General features: G+C 42.5%; 1 protein-coding gene across 2 annotated transcripts in view; it reads right to left on the reverse strand.

The window, feature by feature from the left end:
• The window catches only part of LOC308336674 (tyrosine-protein kinase Yes), a 37,024-nt gene that overhangs the window by 5,038 nt on the left and 11,765 nt on the right, over nucleotides 1–20,221 (reverse strand). The window contains exons 1-10 of one of the 2 annotated variants that reach the window (XM_080794159.1): nucleotides 18,939–19,159; nucleotides 17,935–18,249; nucleotides 15,026–15,125; nucleotides 13,361–13,459; nucleotides 12,952–13,055; nucleotides 11,788–11,937; nucleotides 7,625–7,780; nucleotides 6,539–6,718; nucleotides 2,394–2,470; nucleotides 275–428 (exon numbers count right to left, since the gene is read on the reverse strand). In XM_080794159.1, coding sequence (XP_080650285.1) covers nucleotides 275–428; nucleotides 2,394–2,470; nucleotides 6,539–6,718; nucleotides 7,625–7,780; nucleotides 11,788–11,937; nucleotides 12,952–13,055; nucleotides 13,361–13,459; nucleotides 15,026–15,125; nucleotides 17,935–18,249; nucleotides 18,939–19,095 — 1,492 coding nt within the window. In that variant the 5' untranslated portion in view covers nucleotides 19,096–19,159. Of the gene's footprint in view, nucleotides 1–274; nucleotides 429–2,393; nucleotides 2,471–6,538; nucleotides 6,719–7,624; nucleotides 7,781–11,787; nucleotides 11,938–12,951; nucleotides 13,056–13,360; nucleotides 13,460–15,025; nucleotides 15,126–17,934; nucleotides 18,250–18,938; nucleotides 19,160–20,221 lie in introns of those variants that run through there. The other variant, XM_080794160.1, reaches the window with a different exon arrangement.

A 20,221-nucleotide genomic window follows, 5' to 3' on the forward strand; every position in this document is an offset into this window, starting at 1 on the left:
TGTCGGGATCCACAGGTTAGTTTTAACCCGCCATGGGTTAGTTTTAACCCGCAGCACGGGTTAGTGTAACCGGCAGCGCATGTCGGGAGCGACAGTGTTAACCAACGTATGCACCCTGCATCGTTTCATCATTTTCAGAGCTTTCGTTGCTCCAGACTATGACGGAAGGGAGGCAACAGTCTGGCTGGCGAGACTATACTCTGCCTGCGACTCAGTCTTCTGAATAGCCCTGTTCTACTGTATGTCTGTCTCTCTCTCTCTGTGTTGAACACACCTTGTCTGGCTGTGTACTCGTTATCCTCTATCAGCCTGGCCAGGCCAAAGTCGGCGATCTTGCACACCAAGTTGTCGGCCACAAGGATGTTGGCAGCTCTCAGGTCCCTGTGGATGTAGTTCATCCTTTCGATGAAAGCCATACCATCAGCAATCTGGACAAAAAAATAAAACAAGAACTGATCAATTATCAGTTAATTACTAGTGGCTGCCTTATATCTCCAGAATTGTAAAATAAATACAAATGGTTATGGGTCAATTTGGTTGTACTTGTGCACTCTACGCAACCCCCTCTATGGGTTGCGTAGAAAGGCAGCCAATCAGAACTACGCGTCAGTATGACTAGCATGTTTTCATGGATATTCATAGACCAGTGCTTTTTGGTAAAAAATAGATTTTGACAATGTCTCATCATCCCGGTGACTGAAATATTTTTGGTTTTACTTTTCATCCACCTCGGCACATCAAGCCCCCCCTTGTCTGTTGTATATAAATAGGAACGGAGTGTTCCAGTTTCCACAGAGATTGTCATAGTTTTTTTTATTAAAAACTGCTTCAACTGCTTAAAATAGGACTCTAAACATAGCGACCAGATTCACAGAGATCAAAGGGACAAATAAAATCACGGTTTTCAACGTGTTTGTTGTTGTTGGGCTAATGTTGCATTAGCAGCCATTAAAATGAGAAGTGTACTCTGTGTCTCTGAAATGTTGTGGAATGTGTGCTGAAAAACTCACCGCAGTGATGCCACTTTTGTAAGGGAGTCCAGTCTAATACTTGCTACTGAGGGGTTTGAACCCAAGCTGGATCTGACTGATGCACCGATACCCGACTACCAGGGGTCATCACCATGTTGGCTTGTGGTGGACATTTCATTTTTGTAAAAATTTGCCAACTTGCACACATGTAGGCCATACTGTATGGCCTACTTGTGCGCAAGCAGAGTGCGCCATGAGGTGCGCTCGACCACTGTGCGCAATCTGCTGTCTGGGTACGACTGCTGCTCTGAGTGCCAATAGAGCGCCGCAGTCCCGCCCCCTTTCAGAAAAGCGAGTGGCCCAGGAAGTGGAAGCCCCATGCATTCTCCCATCGGCACTTTTAATATAATTTACTTAAAGACGGTTACGCAGCGGACAAAGCCAATTCGGATCGTGACGAATCATGACAATGAACACAATATTTTGGGCCGATCAAATAATTTATAAGACGAAAAATAAAACAAATAGTGTTGTCTCCTGACTTTCTTTTCTTCTTTCTAATGATTTGATCGTCCCAAAATATTGTGTTCATTGTCATGATTCGTCACGATCCGAATTGGCTTTGTCCGCGGCGTAACCGTCTTTAAATAAATTATATTAAAAGTGCCGATGGGAGAATGCATGGGGCTTCCACTTCCTGGGCCACTCGCTTTTCTGAAAGGGGGCGGGGACTGCGGCGCTCTATAGAGTCCTTATATAAGCTACTTTGAAGTACAGTCCGGTAGTGTCTACTGCCTGTTACAACTGCTGGTCTAAAGCCTCTGTAAATCCTCTCTACTTTGAGTGCAAAGTACATACGGTAACTAGCCGATCGCAGTACTTGCGTGTTCTGCTTGCGCAAGTAATAATACCAGAAACACATAGTGATAGCCCTGGATGCCCGTCAGTGTATGGACATATTGATGACCCCTGCTGACCACCATACCGCTCTCTGTGACAAAGTTCAAAGCATACGATGCAGTCAGTTCACGACAAATCAAAACATTTCAGCCAAACAGTGAATCAAACAGTGGTCAAAAACCATTAGCCCTTCAAAAGGAAAAATTTCCTATGACAGTCTGTGAACCTGAACATACTCATCAGCGCCACCCCATGGTCACATAAACCCATAGGAACACATTCGACATTTTTCACACATTTGACTCCTACTGTACATCTGTGAATATGAAAACATTTGTTACATCTGTTGTTTTACAAACACAGGATATGATGTTATTATCCAAAGTGTATTTGTTTTATTACATTGTGCAACACGTGCACAACGAAGTATAAAATAGGGCATGAAATTAGGAAACGAAAAAGTTTCGATATATAAGGTTTCTGCCCGGCAGCAACAATATATGCACTTCTGGTTCCGCTCACCTGTGCAGCCATGTCCACCAGCAAGGGAAGCTTCAGGAATTTACCATCACCCTCTTTGATGAAGTCCAGTAAACTTCCTATAAAAACAGCATCAACATCATGTCAGAAATGCATAAGTACCGGTATCATGACATACGTAAGAGTGATGGTCCTGTGATATGACGGAACTCCCTCTTCCTTTGGTGTGGCGCCCAGGTGGCTCCTAAACCCGAACCTTACAAAAACTATGTCTAACCCTAACCTTTTTTGGGCCCATTTTGGGCGGGAACCCCTTTTGGTGTTAGCATTATGTTATGCTTTAGCTATTGAAAAATAGCAGATCTACAAGCTCATACGAGCTTGTAGAGCTTGTAGGTCTGCTATTTTTGAAGAATCGTGAAAGGTGACATGAAAGTGTTCTTTTTCAAGAAAACAGTCAGGATTTAGAAGACATTTGCAGAATCGTTCCCAGGTCAAAATGGGTTAACCTCACAGAAACCTACGCCTAAACCTAACCGCAAAACCATGTCCACCTGGGCAAAACACAGGGAAAAGAAAAGAGAGTCCGGTGATATGACCTAGCATACAAATACACTGCTACAAAATACAGTAACCAAAAATGCTAAACAGTTCATGCCACTCAAGCACTGTGCCTTTTGTTTTGCTATAACGAGCAGTATTAAATTAAACATCGAATGAAGATTTGGTCGTGAATCTGAACACTATAATGAGCAGTATTGAATTAAACATTGAAGGGAGATTGGTTGTGAGTGTGAATGTGAATGAATGCAGTCCATAATGACATCTGGTGATGTTCTTTCACTCTCAAGTGACCAGAGAGAGGGAGTAGGGTGAGTCTGAGAGAGCCTTGTTCTCTGACCCTTGAATTAAGATTAGAGTCACAGTGGGTCATAACATAAGAAGATACTCCCTTGGATCAGAAGATTCACGCATTCGTGTTGACCAACTTTTGATTTAGTTTAGTCGTAGTCTTTTGAATAATATTCGATAAAAATCTGAAATGTTTTAATGTTAGTCTAGTTTTAGTCGACCAAATTTTAGTCGACTACATCTACAGTTGATTTAGTTGACTAAAATGTATTTTGGCGAAATTGTCAATAAAATGTAGTCTTAGTTTTAGTCATCATAGCTTACCGTTTTCCTCAGTGAAAAATGTCGACGGACATTTTTCATCATCTAAAGATTCTTATACATTTGAAAACTTGTGAAATGGGACATTCTGCATGGGTAGTTTTACTTTTGGTACCTTAAGTATATTTTGATGCCAATACTATTGTACTTTTATTCAAGCAATTTAGAATTCTGGACTCTAGTATTTCTACTTTGCACTATTGATACCGTTACCACCACTGCACACACGCAGACAAGAGAGGTCACCAAGTATAACATTTATACACGGGGAGAAACACATCGCTAATAAAACCCTGGACAAAAAAAACAGGACCTCGCAACGAATGCTGTTGAACAGATGAAAGCTGGCCACAAAACGGCTGTAGTTCTCAATTAAACATCGCTGCTTCGAGCCTCAGCAAACTACATGACAAGGACTTTCAAACTTTACAGCATATTCATTAAAGTGTTCAGAAAAAAACAGCAAGTTTCCGACATCGCCACTGCAGCATGATAATCAAGAGCACCCTGGTCAATTTAGTGCCTGAACGGTTACTGTCAAAATGTGCAGAATCAAGCTATGTGTACTGCAGTGTTCTTTCTCTCTCTCTCCAGACCTATCAGACACGAGCTAAACCAAGACTTTTTTACTTTTATTTCAAGGACCCTCCATAACTCTGAGTGTACAAATTAAACCAGACTTGGTCCCCAGACAAATATAGTTAATATAGGGTCACAACTCACAATCATTTTTTACCACTTTAACCATGTTTTATACTATAAATATTTATACTAAAATCGTGAACATGTGTGCAAATCTTTTAATATATACTTGTTTTATTTTAAAGCAAAAAAGAATGACTCAAATCTTTGCTTCTGGGTCTCCCTGGCACAAACTATTGTTTATGAAGGGGGAATAGCCAATTGGGGGTCCTTGACATAAAAAGGTTTGAGAAGCACTGAGGGTCCATTTGGAACCCACTCTGAGAACCACTACTGAGCCAGACTTTGTGATCGCCTCTCCCGAGCTCTGGAATTGCCCTGCTTTTTGAGAGGTTCCGAGAATATATTACACGCCAAATCAAAATGTGGACCTATAGCCAATATTTTTTCAATGCAGTACATTGTTGTCCTTAATGGAATCGATGGTAGGTCCTTAATGTACTTGTAACTGATACGTATACGGGCGCATGGATGATGTCTGTCTGCATGTAGGTGGGTAGAATTAGATCCTTTGGTATTTAGGCTTGTTTATGTGTATTTGCGTGTGAGGCCTGGCTTGGGAAGGGAATGGATTATAAATGATCAAATCTGAAACAGGCTTATTTTCATGAAAGCTATAGCGTGCTCGCTTGTGTGTTTCACCCACTGCACACAAAATGTGGTGGAAACAGAGCTATACTTTCTAACTACCTGCCCACTGTACCAAGACATCAGAGACAGATACTTCCCAAAGACTACATACACCCAAAGTGAGTTTGAAAACCTCCCATACCTACTGGGAGAAATACAACAATGTGCGAACACAGCAGCAAGATTTGTGAACTAGTCTGCTACAATAAAAGAAGGTTAGCCAATGGAATACAACCACTCTAAGGACTACCAACCATTGAGTTTCTTGTACCGAGTGTACGTCCGACATAGACCTACTGCACATATAAATAGAGCTTCTACCTTTGAATAACAACATTCCTGCTAATTGTTCCAAAAGTGACCAAAGATTGCTGCCATTTGTTTCAAAAAGGTTTATACCTTGTAAATAACATGTATATTACATTGCAATGTGACATAGCCCTGTATAACACAATACTGTACCCCCTCCAACTGTACATACTTTCCCCATTAAAAAAATGCCAATAAAACTCAATTGAATTGAAGTTTTTTGAGGGGCGCTAGCCCCACCTATATTCAGCTATAGTGTAGATTTTCGTCTTACACAATGAATGGATGATGTACGATGATAAGAGCGCCCCTCACTTCTATAGAACTTGGGTTCTATATACCTTTGGCCATGTACTCGGCCACTATGTAGATGGGTTCTATATACCTTTGGCCATGTACTCGGCCACTATGTAGATGGGTTCTATATACCTTTGGCCATGTACTCGGCCACTATGTAGATGGGTTCTATATACCTTTGGCCATGTACTCGGCCACTATGTAGATGGGTTCTATATACCTTTGGCCATGTACTCGGCCACTATGTAGATGGGTTCTATATACCTTTGGCCATGTACTCGGCCACTATGTAGATGGGTACTATATATACCTTTGGCCATGTACTCGGCCACTATGTAGATGGGTTCTATATACCTTTGGCCATGTACTCGGCCACTATGTAGATGGGTTCTATATACCTTTGGCCATGTACTCGGCCACTATGTAGATGGGTTCTATATACCTTTGGCCATGTACTCGGCCACTATGTAGATGGGTTCTATATACCTTTGGCCATGTACTCGGCCACTATGTAGATGGGTTCTATATACCTTTGGCCATGTACTCGGCCACTATGTAGATGGGTTCTATATACCTTTGGCCATGTACTCGGCCACTATGTAGATGGGTTCTATATATACCTTTGGCCATGTACTCGGCCACTATGTAGATGGGTTCTATATACCTTTGGCCATGTACTCGGCCACTATGTAGATGGGTTCTATATACCTTTGGCCATGTACTCGGCCACCATGTAGATGGGTTCTGTATATACCTTTGGCCATGTACTCGGCCACTATGTAGATGGGTTCTATATATACCTTTGGCCATGTACTCGGCCACTATGTAGATGGGTTCTATATATACCTTTGGCCATGTACTCGGCCACTATGTAGATGGGTTCTATATATACCTTTGGCCATATACTCGGCCACTATGTAGATGGGTTCTATATATACCTTTGGCCATATACTCGGTCACTATGTAGATGGGTTCTATATATACCTTTGGCCATGTACTCGGCCACTATGTAGATGGGTTCTATATATACCTTTGGCCATATACTCGGCCACTATGTAGATGGGTTCTATATATACCTTTGGCCATATACTCGGTCACTATGTAGATGGGTTCCTCAGACACCACCGCATACAGAGGCACCAGCTTGTCGTGACGGAGCTTCTTCATGATCTGCGCCTCTTGGAGGAAGGCCTCTGGGGACATGGTGCCAGGCTTCAGGGTCTTGATGGCTACCTTGGTGGTGCCATTCCATGTGCCTACACACACACACACACACACACACACACACACACACACACAGAGAGAGAGAGAGGAGGCGGGGAGAGACAGAGGGAGATACCATTAACAATTTAGGCATTTAGCAGTCGCTCTTAATCCAATGCAATTTACAGTAAGTAAGGACAGTAATCTAGGAACCAGTCAAAATAGTATAATATCCAAAGAAATATTATAATGAAACTCAAACTATAGGATGCTAGGTCAAATGAACACGGCATCATGCTATTTAAATGACACACAATTGACCTTTGCTAAGGCGGAGACTGAAGAGGTGAGTGTGGACCTGTAAGGGTCCACTTGGTTTCATACTTTCATTTTACAATCAAGAATTAAAGAAGGGTCCATTTGGTTATCAACTCTCCATCATTTAGCTAGGGACCACCTCGAACCCCCTCAAGGACCCCTGGTGGTCCCCGGACCCCTGGTGGTCCCCGGACCACTGGTTGAAAACCATTGCTCTTGAAGATTTCCCCCAAGAGGGGATGCTAGTGCTACTCCCTCCGGAGATGAAAAGTACAACAAACAAGAGGAACGCATCTGCAGGAAATGGACAATTCCCGAGCCTCCGGACAGAAATAGCTTCTGTGTGGGACAGTGCAATGCATGCATGCTGTAGTTGTATACGTTATGTAAATGTACATCCATCCATCTAAAATATAAGTTTGAGCTGATACTAGGGATTCCATCTAGATGATTGAAAGCTAACCCACTTGCATGTGTGCCTATCTGGCACACGGGCATGCCATTTGTATATATTGTACTGCAGGGGTTCCCACACTGTGTGACTGTGTGTGTGTGTGTGTGTGTGTGTGTGTGTGTGTGTGTGTGTGTGTGTGCATGCTCGCGTGCGTGTCTGAGTGGGTCTGTCCGTCTGTTCGTCTTACCCATCCAGACCTCTCCAAAGCAGCCCTGGCCCAGTTTGAGCTCCAGACGGAGGGACTCACGGGGGATCTCCCAGGCGTCCTTGGCCAGACCCTGAGTCTGAGGCTTGACCGTGGGACACACCGCGGTCAGCCTGTGGCACAGGCCGTCTGCGTGCTCTAGAGAGGGAGAGAGAGAGACAGGACATGACCTTGTTAGTGGTCACACTCGCTACCATTTTCCTAAAGCATAGTAGGTCGTGTCATTTTCAAAAATGAGGTTGATTATCCTTCTCTATGAAGGGCAGAATAGACCAGTTCCACATGAAGTGGGAAAAATGTATTCACCATTTATATAGTATAGAGACCAATTCAACCACCTCATTTGTATATGTTTTATTGTATTAGCGTAGATTTGATTATAATCACACACAAGTTATAGAGTGCAAGATCCAAGTCCAAGGTCTGATTACTTCCTCCTGCTCTGTCAGGTTGCATGGTTGTAAAACGACGCTTACTGACCATCATCAGCTACACAGATTACCTGTTCCTGCTGTACATTCTTACAAGTCAGTAATCTTCATGAATACATAGGATGACTTGTTTTACATTAATTAATTTGTAAACCTATATTATGTATACTATATATTATGTTTTTCTTTTATGGAAAAGGATTAATGGATGTTTTTTTCTTTCTCAGAGCCCCTGGCAGGTTTTAAGATCGTCTTCTACTATTAATGGCTCACCTGGCTCAGATATAGGTACTGTATACTGGATAGTGCATATCTTTACATGGCAAATAATTAGTCCTCACCGCCAGTCCACAATCATCCGAAATGTGAATACAACTTCATGCAACTTTGTTTTCAGTGTTGGCCATAACATTTGTTCCCAACAGTAATAATCCCCTCATCTGTAGTAGATTCCTAACACTGTGCCAGCAGAACCCCTCTGCCCACCTCCCGCCACAGAGACTGGATAATCCAAACAGGGGGCAAGATTACAACCTTAATCCCACATAAACAGGACAGGGATCAATCGGGTTAGTCTTTGCTCTTTGGATCCCTAACAGACAGAAGCTTGCCATCGACGACTACTAGGATGATTAAACCACCGCTTTCCGAGTGCCATCCAATTGTAAGCATCGTTTAACACTTTCGGGGCTTTAAATTCATCCTACCATCCTACCTAGGCTGCCTAGATTGTCTTATTACCTTTGGAGCATACCCCCGAAGAATTTGCAGCTTTGATCGGCGAAAATCAGGCGAAAACATGCCGCCATTATGATGCGAGACGAACACAGCCGCCACAGCATGTTGTAGTCCAAACAAACCAGCCGTTCACTTGCATTGAACTCATTTTCCCAGAAGCCCTAGCAGCCCCAGAGCATGGCTTGATTTCCGGTTTCGTCATCATAACGTGACGACCTCGTCACCAGGTCTGCGACAAATCCGCTCTTTTTTAATTATTAAAAAACAGCGAATTAAACACATTAAACAAATAGCGAGTTTAGCGTATTACGCAGTACCGACACATGGATTAAATAGCGGGGAACGCAGGTTACACAGTAGAACTGTTAATGCTCTCTGACATGTCAATTAGTGTCATTTGATGCTCTCTGACATGTGTCAATTAGTGTCATTTGATGCTCTCTGACATGTGTCAATTAGTGTCATTTGATGCTCTCTGACATGTGTGAATTTAGACACTTGAAAGCACTCGATCATGAATCATAAAGGAGAGGAAGTGTGTGTGTGTGTGTGTGTGTGTGTGTGTGTGTGTGTGCCTTCAGAGAACTCTCTAGTGCAATGATTATATCAACCTGTGGCCCATGAGAATATTGTAACTTATAGCAGCTTGGCGCTGCTTTGGGCATTGAACTTGCACTAGGGCTTTTCCCTGCCTACTGAAAGCTAAAATATTTTCAACTCCAACTACAACAATATTGGAGGGATGACGTAACTTCTGGTTACTTCAAAAAGTCATGCTGTACAAAATAAAAACTTGTTTTTATCCTATTCTACTCTCATATATTGATTTACTCATTTATTTATCATATTTATGAATGGATCGCCACCGAGTGGCGCGCTACGAGCTTGTAGGTCTGTTATTTTAGAAAAATCGAAGAACGACTGACATGGAAACATAGCTTTTTCAGAAAACTGTCAGGATGTAGAAGACATTTTTAGAATCTGATCTCAGGTCAGAATGGGTTAAAGTATACAGCCAATTGAGTCGTGTTAGGTGGTCAGATGGGTGGGTCGCAGCGCCAAAGCTTTCAAGATTTTCAAGTGGGCCCTGATCCAGAAAAGGTTGGGAACCGAACCGCTGCTCTAGTGTATTGCTGTGTTAGCCTGGCATGACAAGACTAATATCACTACACAGATATTAGTCTGGAACTTCGGTGTGGAAGCTTTATTTCCTTCCAAGGGACGGTTAATACAAACAGATTCTAACGTCACAGCAAAAGAAAAAGTCTCACTTTGAATAGTGGGCTCTGATTGGTCACTCGATCCTGTAGGTTCACACTCTATAACATACGACAAATTAGACCGTTCCTCACCCAGGAATCAGCCCAGCTCCTAATCCAGACAACAGTCTTGTAAAAACTTGACTATTGTAACTCCCTCCTTACTGGCCTACCAGCATGTGCACTTAAGCCTCTCCAGCTGATCCAAAATGCCGCAGCTCGCTTGGTCTTCAACCAGCCAAAATTCTCACATGTCTCCCCCCTGCTCCGCTCCCTCCACTGGCTCCCGGTCGCTGCCCGCACAGAATACAAAACTCTGATGCTGGCATTCAAAGCAACCAAAGGTATGGCTCCCCCATATCTTGCAAGTATGATTGAACCCTACAAACCCTCCCGCGCACTCAGATCAGCTAACGCAGGGAAGCTGGAAGTACCCTCACTAAAAACGCCGGGACAACGCTCCACACGTCCCAAACTCTTCTCCCTTCTGGCTCCAAAACTGTGGAATGCACTTCCCATGGCAGTCAGAACTGCAGCATCACTCCCAATCTTCCGCCGTAGTCTGAAAACCCACCTTTTCAGACTCCATCATGGCCCATAGCACTTACTCTACCCTAGATAGCACTTCTGTAGACTTATAGATAGCATTTGAAACAGACTTATAGCATGTTATGTAGACAGCACTAGAATTGCATTGTATATAGTCATAGCACGCCATAGTACATATGTATAGCATAGTAGGCCTAGTATATATGTAAAGTTTATACGTATAAATTTCATTATATAGATATTCCACTGTTACTTTCTTAGCTTACGCATGTTTCATGATGAATGTTTTTATGTGATGTATTCCCATGCTTTTGTTCTTGCTTAATGTAAGTCGCTCTGGATTAAGAGCGTCTGCTAAATGCCTAAATTGTAAATTGTAAATTGTAATTGGTCACCCACAACTCTGGGGTGAGCTAAATGTAATTCAAACTGAGGAGTGCCAGACCAATCACCCCCAGGCTATGCAAGGTACTACCGTGTGAACCTCACACAGTAGAGGCACCAGGTGATTCTCACTCATCTTGCTTCAATCTGGGATGCAAAGACAGCAATAATAAGAAATAACGAACGAGGGGAGGACAGAGAAAGACAAGAAGAGAGTTTCAGAAGAGAGAGAGAGAGAGAGAGAGAGAGAGAGAAGGAGTCAAGGAGTGGTGGAGACAGAGCTCCACTTCTTGACTGCATGTGACAAATATGAACACATGCACATTTACTACCCTAAATTCACAGAAATAACAAAAACAAGGATACAGTTTGACTCTATCCAGGCGATCCCCTACTTATTAGGTGAAAAAGCTGAATGTTCCAGGTTGGCAGCAAAATATGTATCGGCCTGCCACAAAATGAGGGACAATGGGTGAACACAAAGTCTACTACAATGATATAGAAATAGATCAATGTCATTTATTGGCTTATGTTTTTCCTTGTCTTGTTCCGATTCTGAATATGTATAATTTATTTACACAGTAGTCGATGGCAAGCTTCTGTCTGTCCAAAGAGCAAAGACTAACCTGATTTATTATATTTTTGTTTTATACTGTATTTGCACCATTCATACTGTATGTAATACTTTGGCAATATAAGAATGCTTGTCATGCCAATAAAGTTATATTTGAATTGAAAAAATGGAGAGAGAGAGAGAGAGAGAGAGAGGAGCCAGTGTGTGTACCTGTGTAGTGTTTAACCAGCTTCTGCAGCGTGTCGAACTGCGCCCTCGTCGTGATGTAGTAGCCGCCGCTGTCCAGCTTCCGGATCTTGTAGTGCTTGACGTTGTCTCCTTTGGTATCGTCCCAGTCTCGGATGGAGAGGGAGTAGGCACCTGACAAGAGACCATGGGACCACGTGTTAAACCAACCATCCAACCACACAACCAGAGGTGGAAATGTACTCACAATGTTTACTTAAGTACAAGTATCAATACTGCAATGTAGAAATACTCTGTTACAAGTAAAAGTCCGGAGTAAAAGAACGAAAGTATTGGCATCAAGTACCAAAAGTAAAAGTGCTCATTATGTAGAATGTCCCATTTCAAGTTTTCAAATGTATTAAGATCTTTTGAAAATAGCAGATGTACAAGCTCACAATGCATCACATCGCGACGCATTGTGAGCTTGTAGATCGGCTATTTTCAAACGGCCGAAATGTATATAGGGCTGAAGTGGGTGAATATGCATTGTAATAACAATCAAAATCTACAAAGTAACTAAAGTTTCCAAATAAATGTAGTGGAGTAAAATATATTTCGATCCGAGATGTAGTGGAGTAAAAGTAAAAGTATTGGAAATTGAAAATACTCCAGTATTTGTTACTTAAGTTAACTTGAGTAAATGTACTTTCCACTACTGCATCCAACACATTCTTCTTTTCCATTAACCAAAGATAGACCAAAGAGGAAAAAGCAATCGCTACGCCACATAAATACATGATGGAATAAAGCAAAAATGTAATCTCATGACTGAAAATGTAATGAAGATATTTGTGCCTACATACAGCTCACAATAAATCACAGGTTGAGGCTTTAAACTTTGCTTTTCAGGACATTTCTGAGACTTATTGGTGTAGAAATGCGACAAAAACAAAAATAATCTCCATGAATTCAAGGCTTAGTTCATGGAGTGTGTAATTGATATACAATTATAATTATTTTGGGTGAACTATACTTCTTTAATAAAAAATAGCCACTCGTCGTAGATCTGCTATTTTCGGTGAGCAACATGCTTTCATAGAAGACATGCATGGCTTCTATGGAATCCAAATGCCTGAACTGAGTCGTGGCGATTGAGAACTAATCCATGAACAGTTAATGGATATTACGAGCACAGGATGTCGTCACCTTTAGTGGTTTCACTTTCTCGCACCAGGAAGGTGCCGCGATGGTTCCCCGGATTCAACAGCAACCTCTCAGCATCTTTACGGCCCATTTTGCCAAAGTACCACCTAGACAAAAAGACAAGTTATTATACTTTTGGTACTTGGTACATTTAGACGGAAATACTTTTATTTTTATTTATTTTAATATATGTTTATTGGTAATAGGTCTCAACAGTTTAGTACAGTACAGTTTTGAACATACCATTATTTCGACGGAAATACTTTTCACTCAAGCAAAAATGTGGAATGCCAGTATAGTAGCAGAGTATTTCTACATTGTGATATTACTAATTCTACTTAGGAAAGAAAATGTGAGTACTTCTTCCACGGCTGGACAGGATAATGAGGTTAAAGAGAGGAGGGGACCTTACTCTTCTGCTTGGATAGAGTCTGCAGGGGCCACGTAGTTGCTCGGGATGTAGCCTTTCTTCCCCGTGTTGATGGAGTGAGCCTCCCACCAGTCTCCCTCGCTACAAGGACCACAAGGAGTCAAGGACAGCTCAGTAAATAGCAGATATGCAAGCTCAAAACGAGTGACGAATGTGACTCGTTGTGAGCTTGTATATCTGATATTTGCAGCATGCAACGATAGCGTGCAACCAAGTATAAATCAGGCTTTAATGGCTGGTTCATACTTAGCAGCGCAAATGTGTTGTGTACCAAAAACAGCTCTGTCGCCATCGCGACGTGCTGTGTGAGCTCGTAGATCTGCCGTTTTCACACGCGACAATTATTCCTCAGTATTACACGGCTTGGTTGAATGCTTGATTCTAATATTTATTAAGTAGCCGTATAATAACCTACTGTATATGACGGGTCGGTGTTCATTATCGAGAAATAAATCCTTTTAGGATGATTAGGCATCTCCGCAGGGATATATATCTTGATAATGACCACCGACCGCTCAATTATCCCTTACTTAACCAGGAATCCAGGGTAAGAGACATTTAGATTTTATGACCTACGGTTCAAGGGTTATAAGGCAAAATGTAAAGTGGGCTGTTATAGCCCCACCATGAGACTCTGACTGATGTAATTATTTATTACATTAATTCTGATAATTATTATGAACCTCCCCTCCAAGTGTTGTAATTGTAGCCCTTATGGTTTCAGAGAGAAAAATACTTGAATGTGAGTTTGCGCATTTTGACATAAGTCTATGGAGAAAATGTATTCACTAATACATTTAATTAACAGCGTTAAATTAGTTAAATAGAAAATAAAGGGCTCCGTTAAGACCTCCATAATATAATGGTCAATGACTGTGTCAGACAGACAGACAGACAGACAGACAGACATTTTGTTAATTATATGTTAGATTATAATTATGATTAAGGTTAGTTTTAGCAGGAGTTTTCTCGCCTCAGCCATTGCGGCATTAAACAAACTGCCCCACCAATAGGATGCTTTTTGTGAATAGGGACCTCATGTATTGTCTTGGTGTTTTGTGCATTATGGTAAATGTGTTTTTCAGTTGACCGGACTGTGAAGACAAATATCCCTGTGGAGACAATAAAGACTATTATTATCATTTATTGAAGGTGGTAACAGTCCATTTGCTTAGTTTTCCCTCCCTGATTCTGTTCCACTATTCTTTGAACATAATTCCCTTCCATTTTCACAAGTTCACTCTATTTGGTACAATATTTCGGGGGGGGGGGGGGGCATATGTGCAGGGTTGAGTACGTTGAATCTAGTTTGCATTACTACGATCTCTAATGGAGGATTTAGTTGAAACAATGAAAAAGAAATGGCGATAGTATTCAGCGTGGGGCAGACAGCCAGATCTGGGAGACCAGTAGCCATCTATCTCATTCATTATAAAGGCCAGTAGCACACATTTGAACAGGTGCAGTTTTAGAGATTCCTGCCCTAAAAAGATCTCTCTCTCTCTCTCTCTGCTTGTGGATCTGCTACTTTTGCTGCTTTTATGTGATAGCCTGGCTAATAAGTCAGACTCATAATCCGCCATAGTGTAGCATGATGGCCGTTGTGCCAATAAATAAAACTAAACAGAACAACAAGACTTAACATACGTGTTGTTGATGATCTGGAAGCGGTCTCCCTTTTTGAATGACAGATCGTCCGACGTTCGAGCTTCATAGTCGTACAAGGCCACAAAGAACGTTACACCACCTGAGAAGGACAGGCAGACATTGACACGCACAGTGAACACAGATATACAAACAATAACACACTGACCTTTGTGTCACATGGGATATCATTAGCAGCTACCACTAGCGAGTCGCGACAGAGGTGACACTAATAATATTAATACTATTACAGGTACATTGAAATGACACGGTGGAGAGGCTCCATGCAGAGAACCAGCGGGTGCATTCATGGCCGTGCTGCGTAGCTGTCGACAAGCTGATTAAGATAAATGTGTGTCGGGTGACTCGGGTCGCTGGATCAGAGCCTGGTTCGTATTGATTTGTCTTTGAGTTGTGTAATACTATTAGTCGTGTACATCGTCAATGTCGGGCAGAAACCTCTTATCTCCATATTTTAAACTTTGTGTTAATTAATGCCCTACTTGATGCCCTACCTACAGATTCAAGTATGCAGTTGTTCTGTATGGCCCCCCTTAATATTTAAAAAAGATGCATCATTATCAGTCCTCATGAGAGGATTATCATCAATCTGATGGCGGGGATTTGCAGAATACATTATTTCCCCTCTTGCATTCTCGTCACACAAAAGCATCAAAAATAGCAGATCTACGAGCTCGAAAAGCACCACGAAGTGCTTCATATACTGTCTGATATTCTGTATATACTGTATCAGACGTGGACGGTAGGCGAGTGCACTGCCGGTCTGCACCATTGAACAGCTGAAAGCCATGGTGGTGGAGAAAATAAGTGGAAATATTGTGAGAAAGAAAGGAGACTAAAAGGAACTCTCTGTCTCTCTTTTCTTTTTTTCCCTCAATGCCTTGAAAAGTGTAAAACCATTAAGGAAGAAGAGGAGACATGAGGAAGAAAGTAGACAGAAGCACAGAGCTGGCCATGGCGATAACAACACTACTAATAATAAACTTCAATTTAAAAGCACTTCAAAGGGTTACAATTTGCTCATCCTACGCCTTCACTCTCAGCTTACCATCTCAATTAAAGCAAATAGAGTACAAAAAGGGCCAATTGGACTGACAACTCTCACTCTCTAAAAGCACAGCATGTGTTCTCCACCGTGTCTAGGGTGCCACAATGCACAGAAACAGCTCTGTGTAGATGAGCGCATGACACAAGGGCAGTAAAAGACCATGAACACTCCCCTGTTGGACACAGGATCATCTTTATATGGCATGACTCAGTCGCAGGCAAGACATCTACACGTGTCTGTCTGTCTGTCTGTCTGTCTGTCTGTAACACCTGTGGAATATCTCCCACACCACACCATGAGCCTCAAATGTCTTGTGCATACTGCCAAGGACGTAATATGGAATAAAGAGTACTTCTTCAACACCGTTCATAACATTTTGCTTACTGGGCATGCTGGCAAATAATGGCAGTCGGACCTCAAGGCCAGTTCTAGTCCTAATCACAATTCTTACATAATCGCCTTATCGCAGTTATTTGTGCATAATCGTCACAATCATTTCCATATTAAATATGTTCATACAGGGGGGGCACAGTCGGTAGTGTAGTAGTGCTGTCACCTTCTAGCTGTGAGGCGACAGCCTCACAGCTCCTGGGTTTTATTCCCGCTGGGGACGCTGGGGGCGTGTTCTCTCAGTGCCCATACCCGAGGCGGGGTTGGCGAAAGGACCTTTCTGTGTGGAGTTTGCATGTTCTCCCCGTGTCCCCTAGGGTAGGTACCCTCACAAAAAGCATGCAGTAATCCTGGTCTCTAAACTACCTCCCTCTAACCAGCCTGATGGAGGGGAAAGGAACTGGTCGGAATAACGTGTTCCCTCCACCACGCGCTACGTCCGGCTGGGGAAACTCTCCCGTCAGGTGAAAAGAAGCAGCTTGGACTCCTCATGCATAGAAAGAAGCATGAGGTCAGTCCGCAGACAGACAGACAGACAGACAGACAGAGCTGCGTATTGGAGCGGAGGCTCCGCTCAAAAAAATATTTTATCTGTTTTCCGTAGCTGTCTAGTGGGGTGTTGGTGATAGGCTGAAATGTAGTGATATCCTATTGCTTTTGGATCCACAAAAACACACCAGTGTGCAACCACCAATTTATATTATTTCTTGAAGTATAAAGTTCTTAAATATGATTGTTAGTTATTTGTCATATCTGTGCAACTTTAGTTTACGGAGCCTGGGTATAAGAACAAAAAGCCAAACAGAAATGTAATTTGAAATTCTATTCAGAAACACAACAGAATTAAACACAATTAAATGATAAAATATTTTGTGACAATAATTTATCGTCACATATTTCATAATTGTGACGACACCCCTAGCCAGTTTACATTGGTATGCCCACACCACTGGGAACAATGCTGCCAACAGTAATCCCCTTATCTGCCTGCAGAATCCAAACAGTGTGCCAGTGCCAGTGATCCCGGCCCACCACGCCAGAGGGTGCGGATAATCCAACAGGGGGCACGATTACAAGTTTAATCCCACATAAACAGTACGTCCAGAACTCAGGCTGCAAGAGTTCTCTACCAGAGTGGATGTCAACATGTGGGCCGGTACCAGCAGGGGGGTCCACAACTAGACCTGTGCCCGTGGGGCACCGGCCTACTTGGGAGCGATGCAAGTTGGGAACAATAAAAATAGGGAATGCATACCCCACCCTAATATGCAATACTCTTTAGCTTTAACACTTTAGCTTTAACTTTAGCTTTTATAATTATGCAATATCCAAGACCATTGAACATATTGCTACTTTGACCACTTTAAATGATCTAATCTTAAAATAATAACCGTTTTCGCTGCACAACGGCGACTGAGAACTTCATAATCCATAGACAGACAGTAGTGCTTACCTGTGACGGCACCAGGGAAGGCACCGGGCACAGAAGCACCGGAGAAGGAAGTGGACGCTCCGCCAAACGGCGTCATGGCAGAGGAGCCGCCGAACGGGGCGTGGTTGAAGCCGGCCACGGCCGCCGGGCCCGCCGCCGCCGCCGAGGGACACTGGTTCTGTTGGAGCTGGGTGGGGTCCGGTCCGTAGTGGCCTGCGTGGGGGGCGGGGCCGGCAGAGGAGGAGGAGGTGGGGTCCGACGCAGGGACGTTGTCCGGTCGGTACTTCATCACAGGACCCTTGTCCTGTTTGCTCTTGATGCAGCCCATGGTCTTGTCTGAATAACACACACACACACACACACACACACACACACACACACACACACATTTGTGATTTTTGTGATCCAGAACTTGGATTAAAAAACGAATTACCCCAAAAAGATTATGCAACATTTATAGTGTTTATGCTATATGAAATTATAAATGTGATAACCCGATATTGTCATGCGAATCAAGTCGTGGAAACTGGGGCACACTATGGTAAATCAAATTTAAATCACTGTAAAGCTCAAATGCATGGTCGAAATTGTGTGAGGTATAAATGCAAATGGAGGGATAAATGCAGGCAGTTTTACATTGTTGTCATTTGTCAAATATGACTGATAGGTCATTGCAATTAAATGCCATGCTTACAAGCAACATTTTGTTGAAGTCAGGCTCAGGCTCAAGTAAAGTACCAATATCTCAAATTTGTACTCAACCCATTTTGGGCGGGAACCCCTTTTGGTATTAGCATTATGTTATGCTTTAGCTATTGAAAAATAGCAGATCTACAAGCTCATCACGCACCACCGAGTGGCGTGCTGCGAGCTTGTAGGTCTGCTATTTTTGAAAAGTCGAAGAACGACTGACATAGAAACATAGCTTTTTCAGAAAACTGTCAGGATGTAGAAGACATTTTTTAGAATCTGATCTCAGGTCAAAATGGGTTAAGTACAATACTTCAGTAAATGTAATTAGTTACTTTCCACCACTGCTATGTACACGGCGTATCCTTTCGGGGCCCTCCCTCCCTTGGACCTCGCCAGAAGCATTAAAGAGCCGGCGTGTCTCCCTGCTGCATTGCTCTCATTCCTCCCTCTAACAGAACCGGCCAGCATACGTAACACTGACTGAGGCATTACTTGGCGGAGAAGAGGGTTCAGAAAATATGGAGGCAATCAGACATGCTCGATGAAAAGGAGACTTTTTTTTACTCAAGGAGACGAATCTCTCGCAGATCTTGAAATAATAGCCTTGATCTTGGGGAGGCTACAGGATTTTTTCTTTCCTCATCGGAGTGGGCAGAGCCTATCGAGTGAGTTCATCGAGTTCCTCCCGCCCGAACTGCCAAAGGAAACCCAACAAAACGGGGACAAGCTGAACCGCACAAACCTTTCCATGGAATTGGAGCACTTTGTTCACATAAAATCCATACAACTGGTTAAAATTACAGGTTACGGCTCGTGCCTAGTGTGCGCATTGGGGTTGTCTCCTATAAAATGGTTTCACAAGCGGTCGGTCATTGGAGATGGGTGAAATGCAGAGTTTTTTTTCAATAGCTTGAAAGGAATTATGACTATAAATCGAATCTCAGACGTCCAGAAAGGCACGCTGGCAGAAAATAAAATAAAATGCTTTCAAGATTTAGCCAAGCTTCCCTTTAAACTAGAATCTGGTGTCATGGAAACATTAGAAAGCAAAGTGCTTGTTTGGGTCGACTGTGGTGGGCTTGTAGTTCATCAACAGAGGCAAGAGAGCCCAAGGCGCTGGGTCAGCAATGAACTCACCACTACTGTATATAAAGATGCCGTCCAATGCCTTGATCATATCATATGCAGTAAAACGTAAAAGGTTGCATGCAAAAAAAAATATGGCACTAAAGTAAACCAAGCTAGGGAACCTGTTAATGTCAAAGTTGAACAAAAGTTTGCGCTTACAATACCAATTACACTATAGTTATGTCTTTTGTGGATTCATTCGATTTAATAATATCCTGTAGTGCAGTGATATTCAACTGGCAAGAAGTTTTCTTGTTCTTTTCTTGCTTTCTGGCCCTGGGAAACCATATAATAAAATAAATTACCCCAAAAAGAAAATGATACACTCTGTCCTACTTTCTGATTTTTGCAAGCAACATCTATGCATGATGGAGTATTTACTATTATGCTTTAGGAAACCGCGCAGTACCATCTACGATTAAGTGTTGGAAAGAAGCGCTACAACATTAACAAACAAATCTCAAATATTTTTTTCACCTGTGTAATA

This window comes from Protomyctophum bolini (assembly GCF_963924005.1).
Source record: "Protomyctophum bolini genome assembly, chromosome: 21".
Lineage (NCBI taxonomy): Eukaryota > Metazoa > Chordata > Actinopteri > Myctophiformes > Myctophidae > Protomyctophum > Protomyctophum bolini.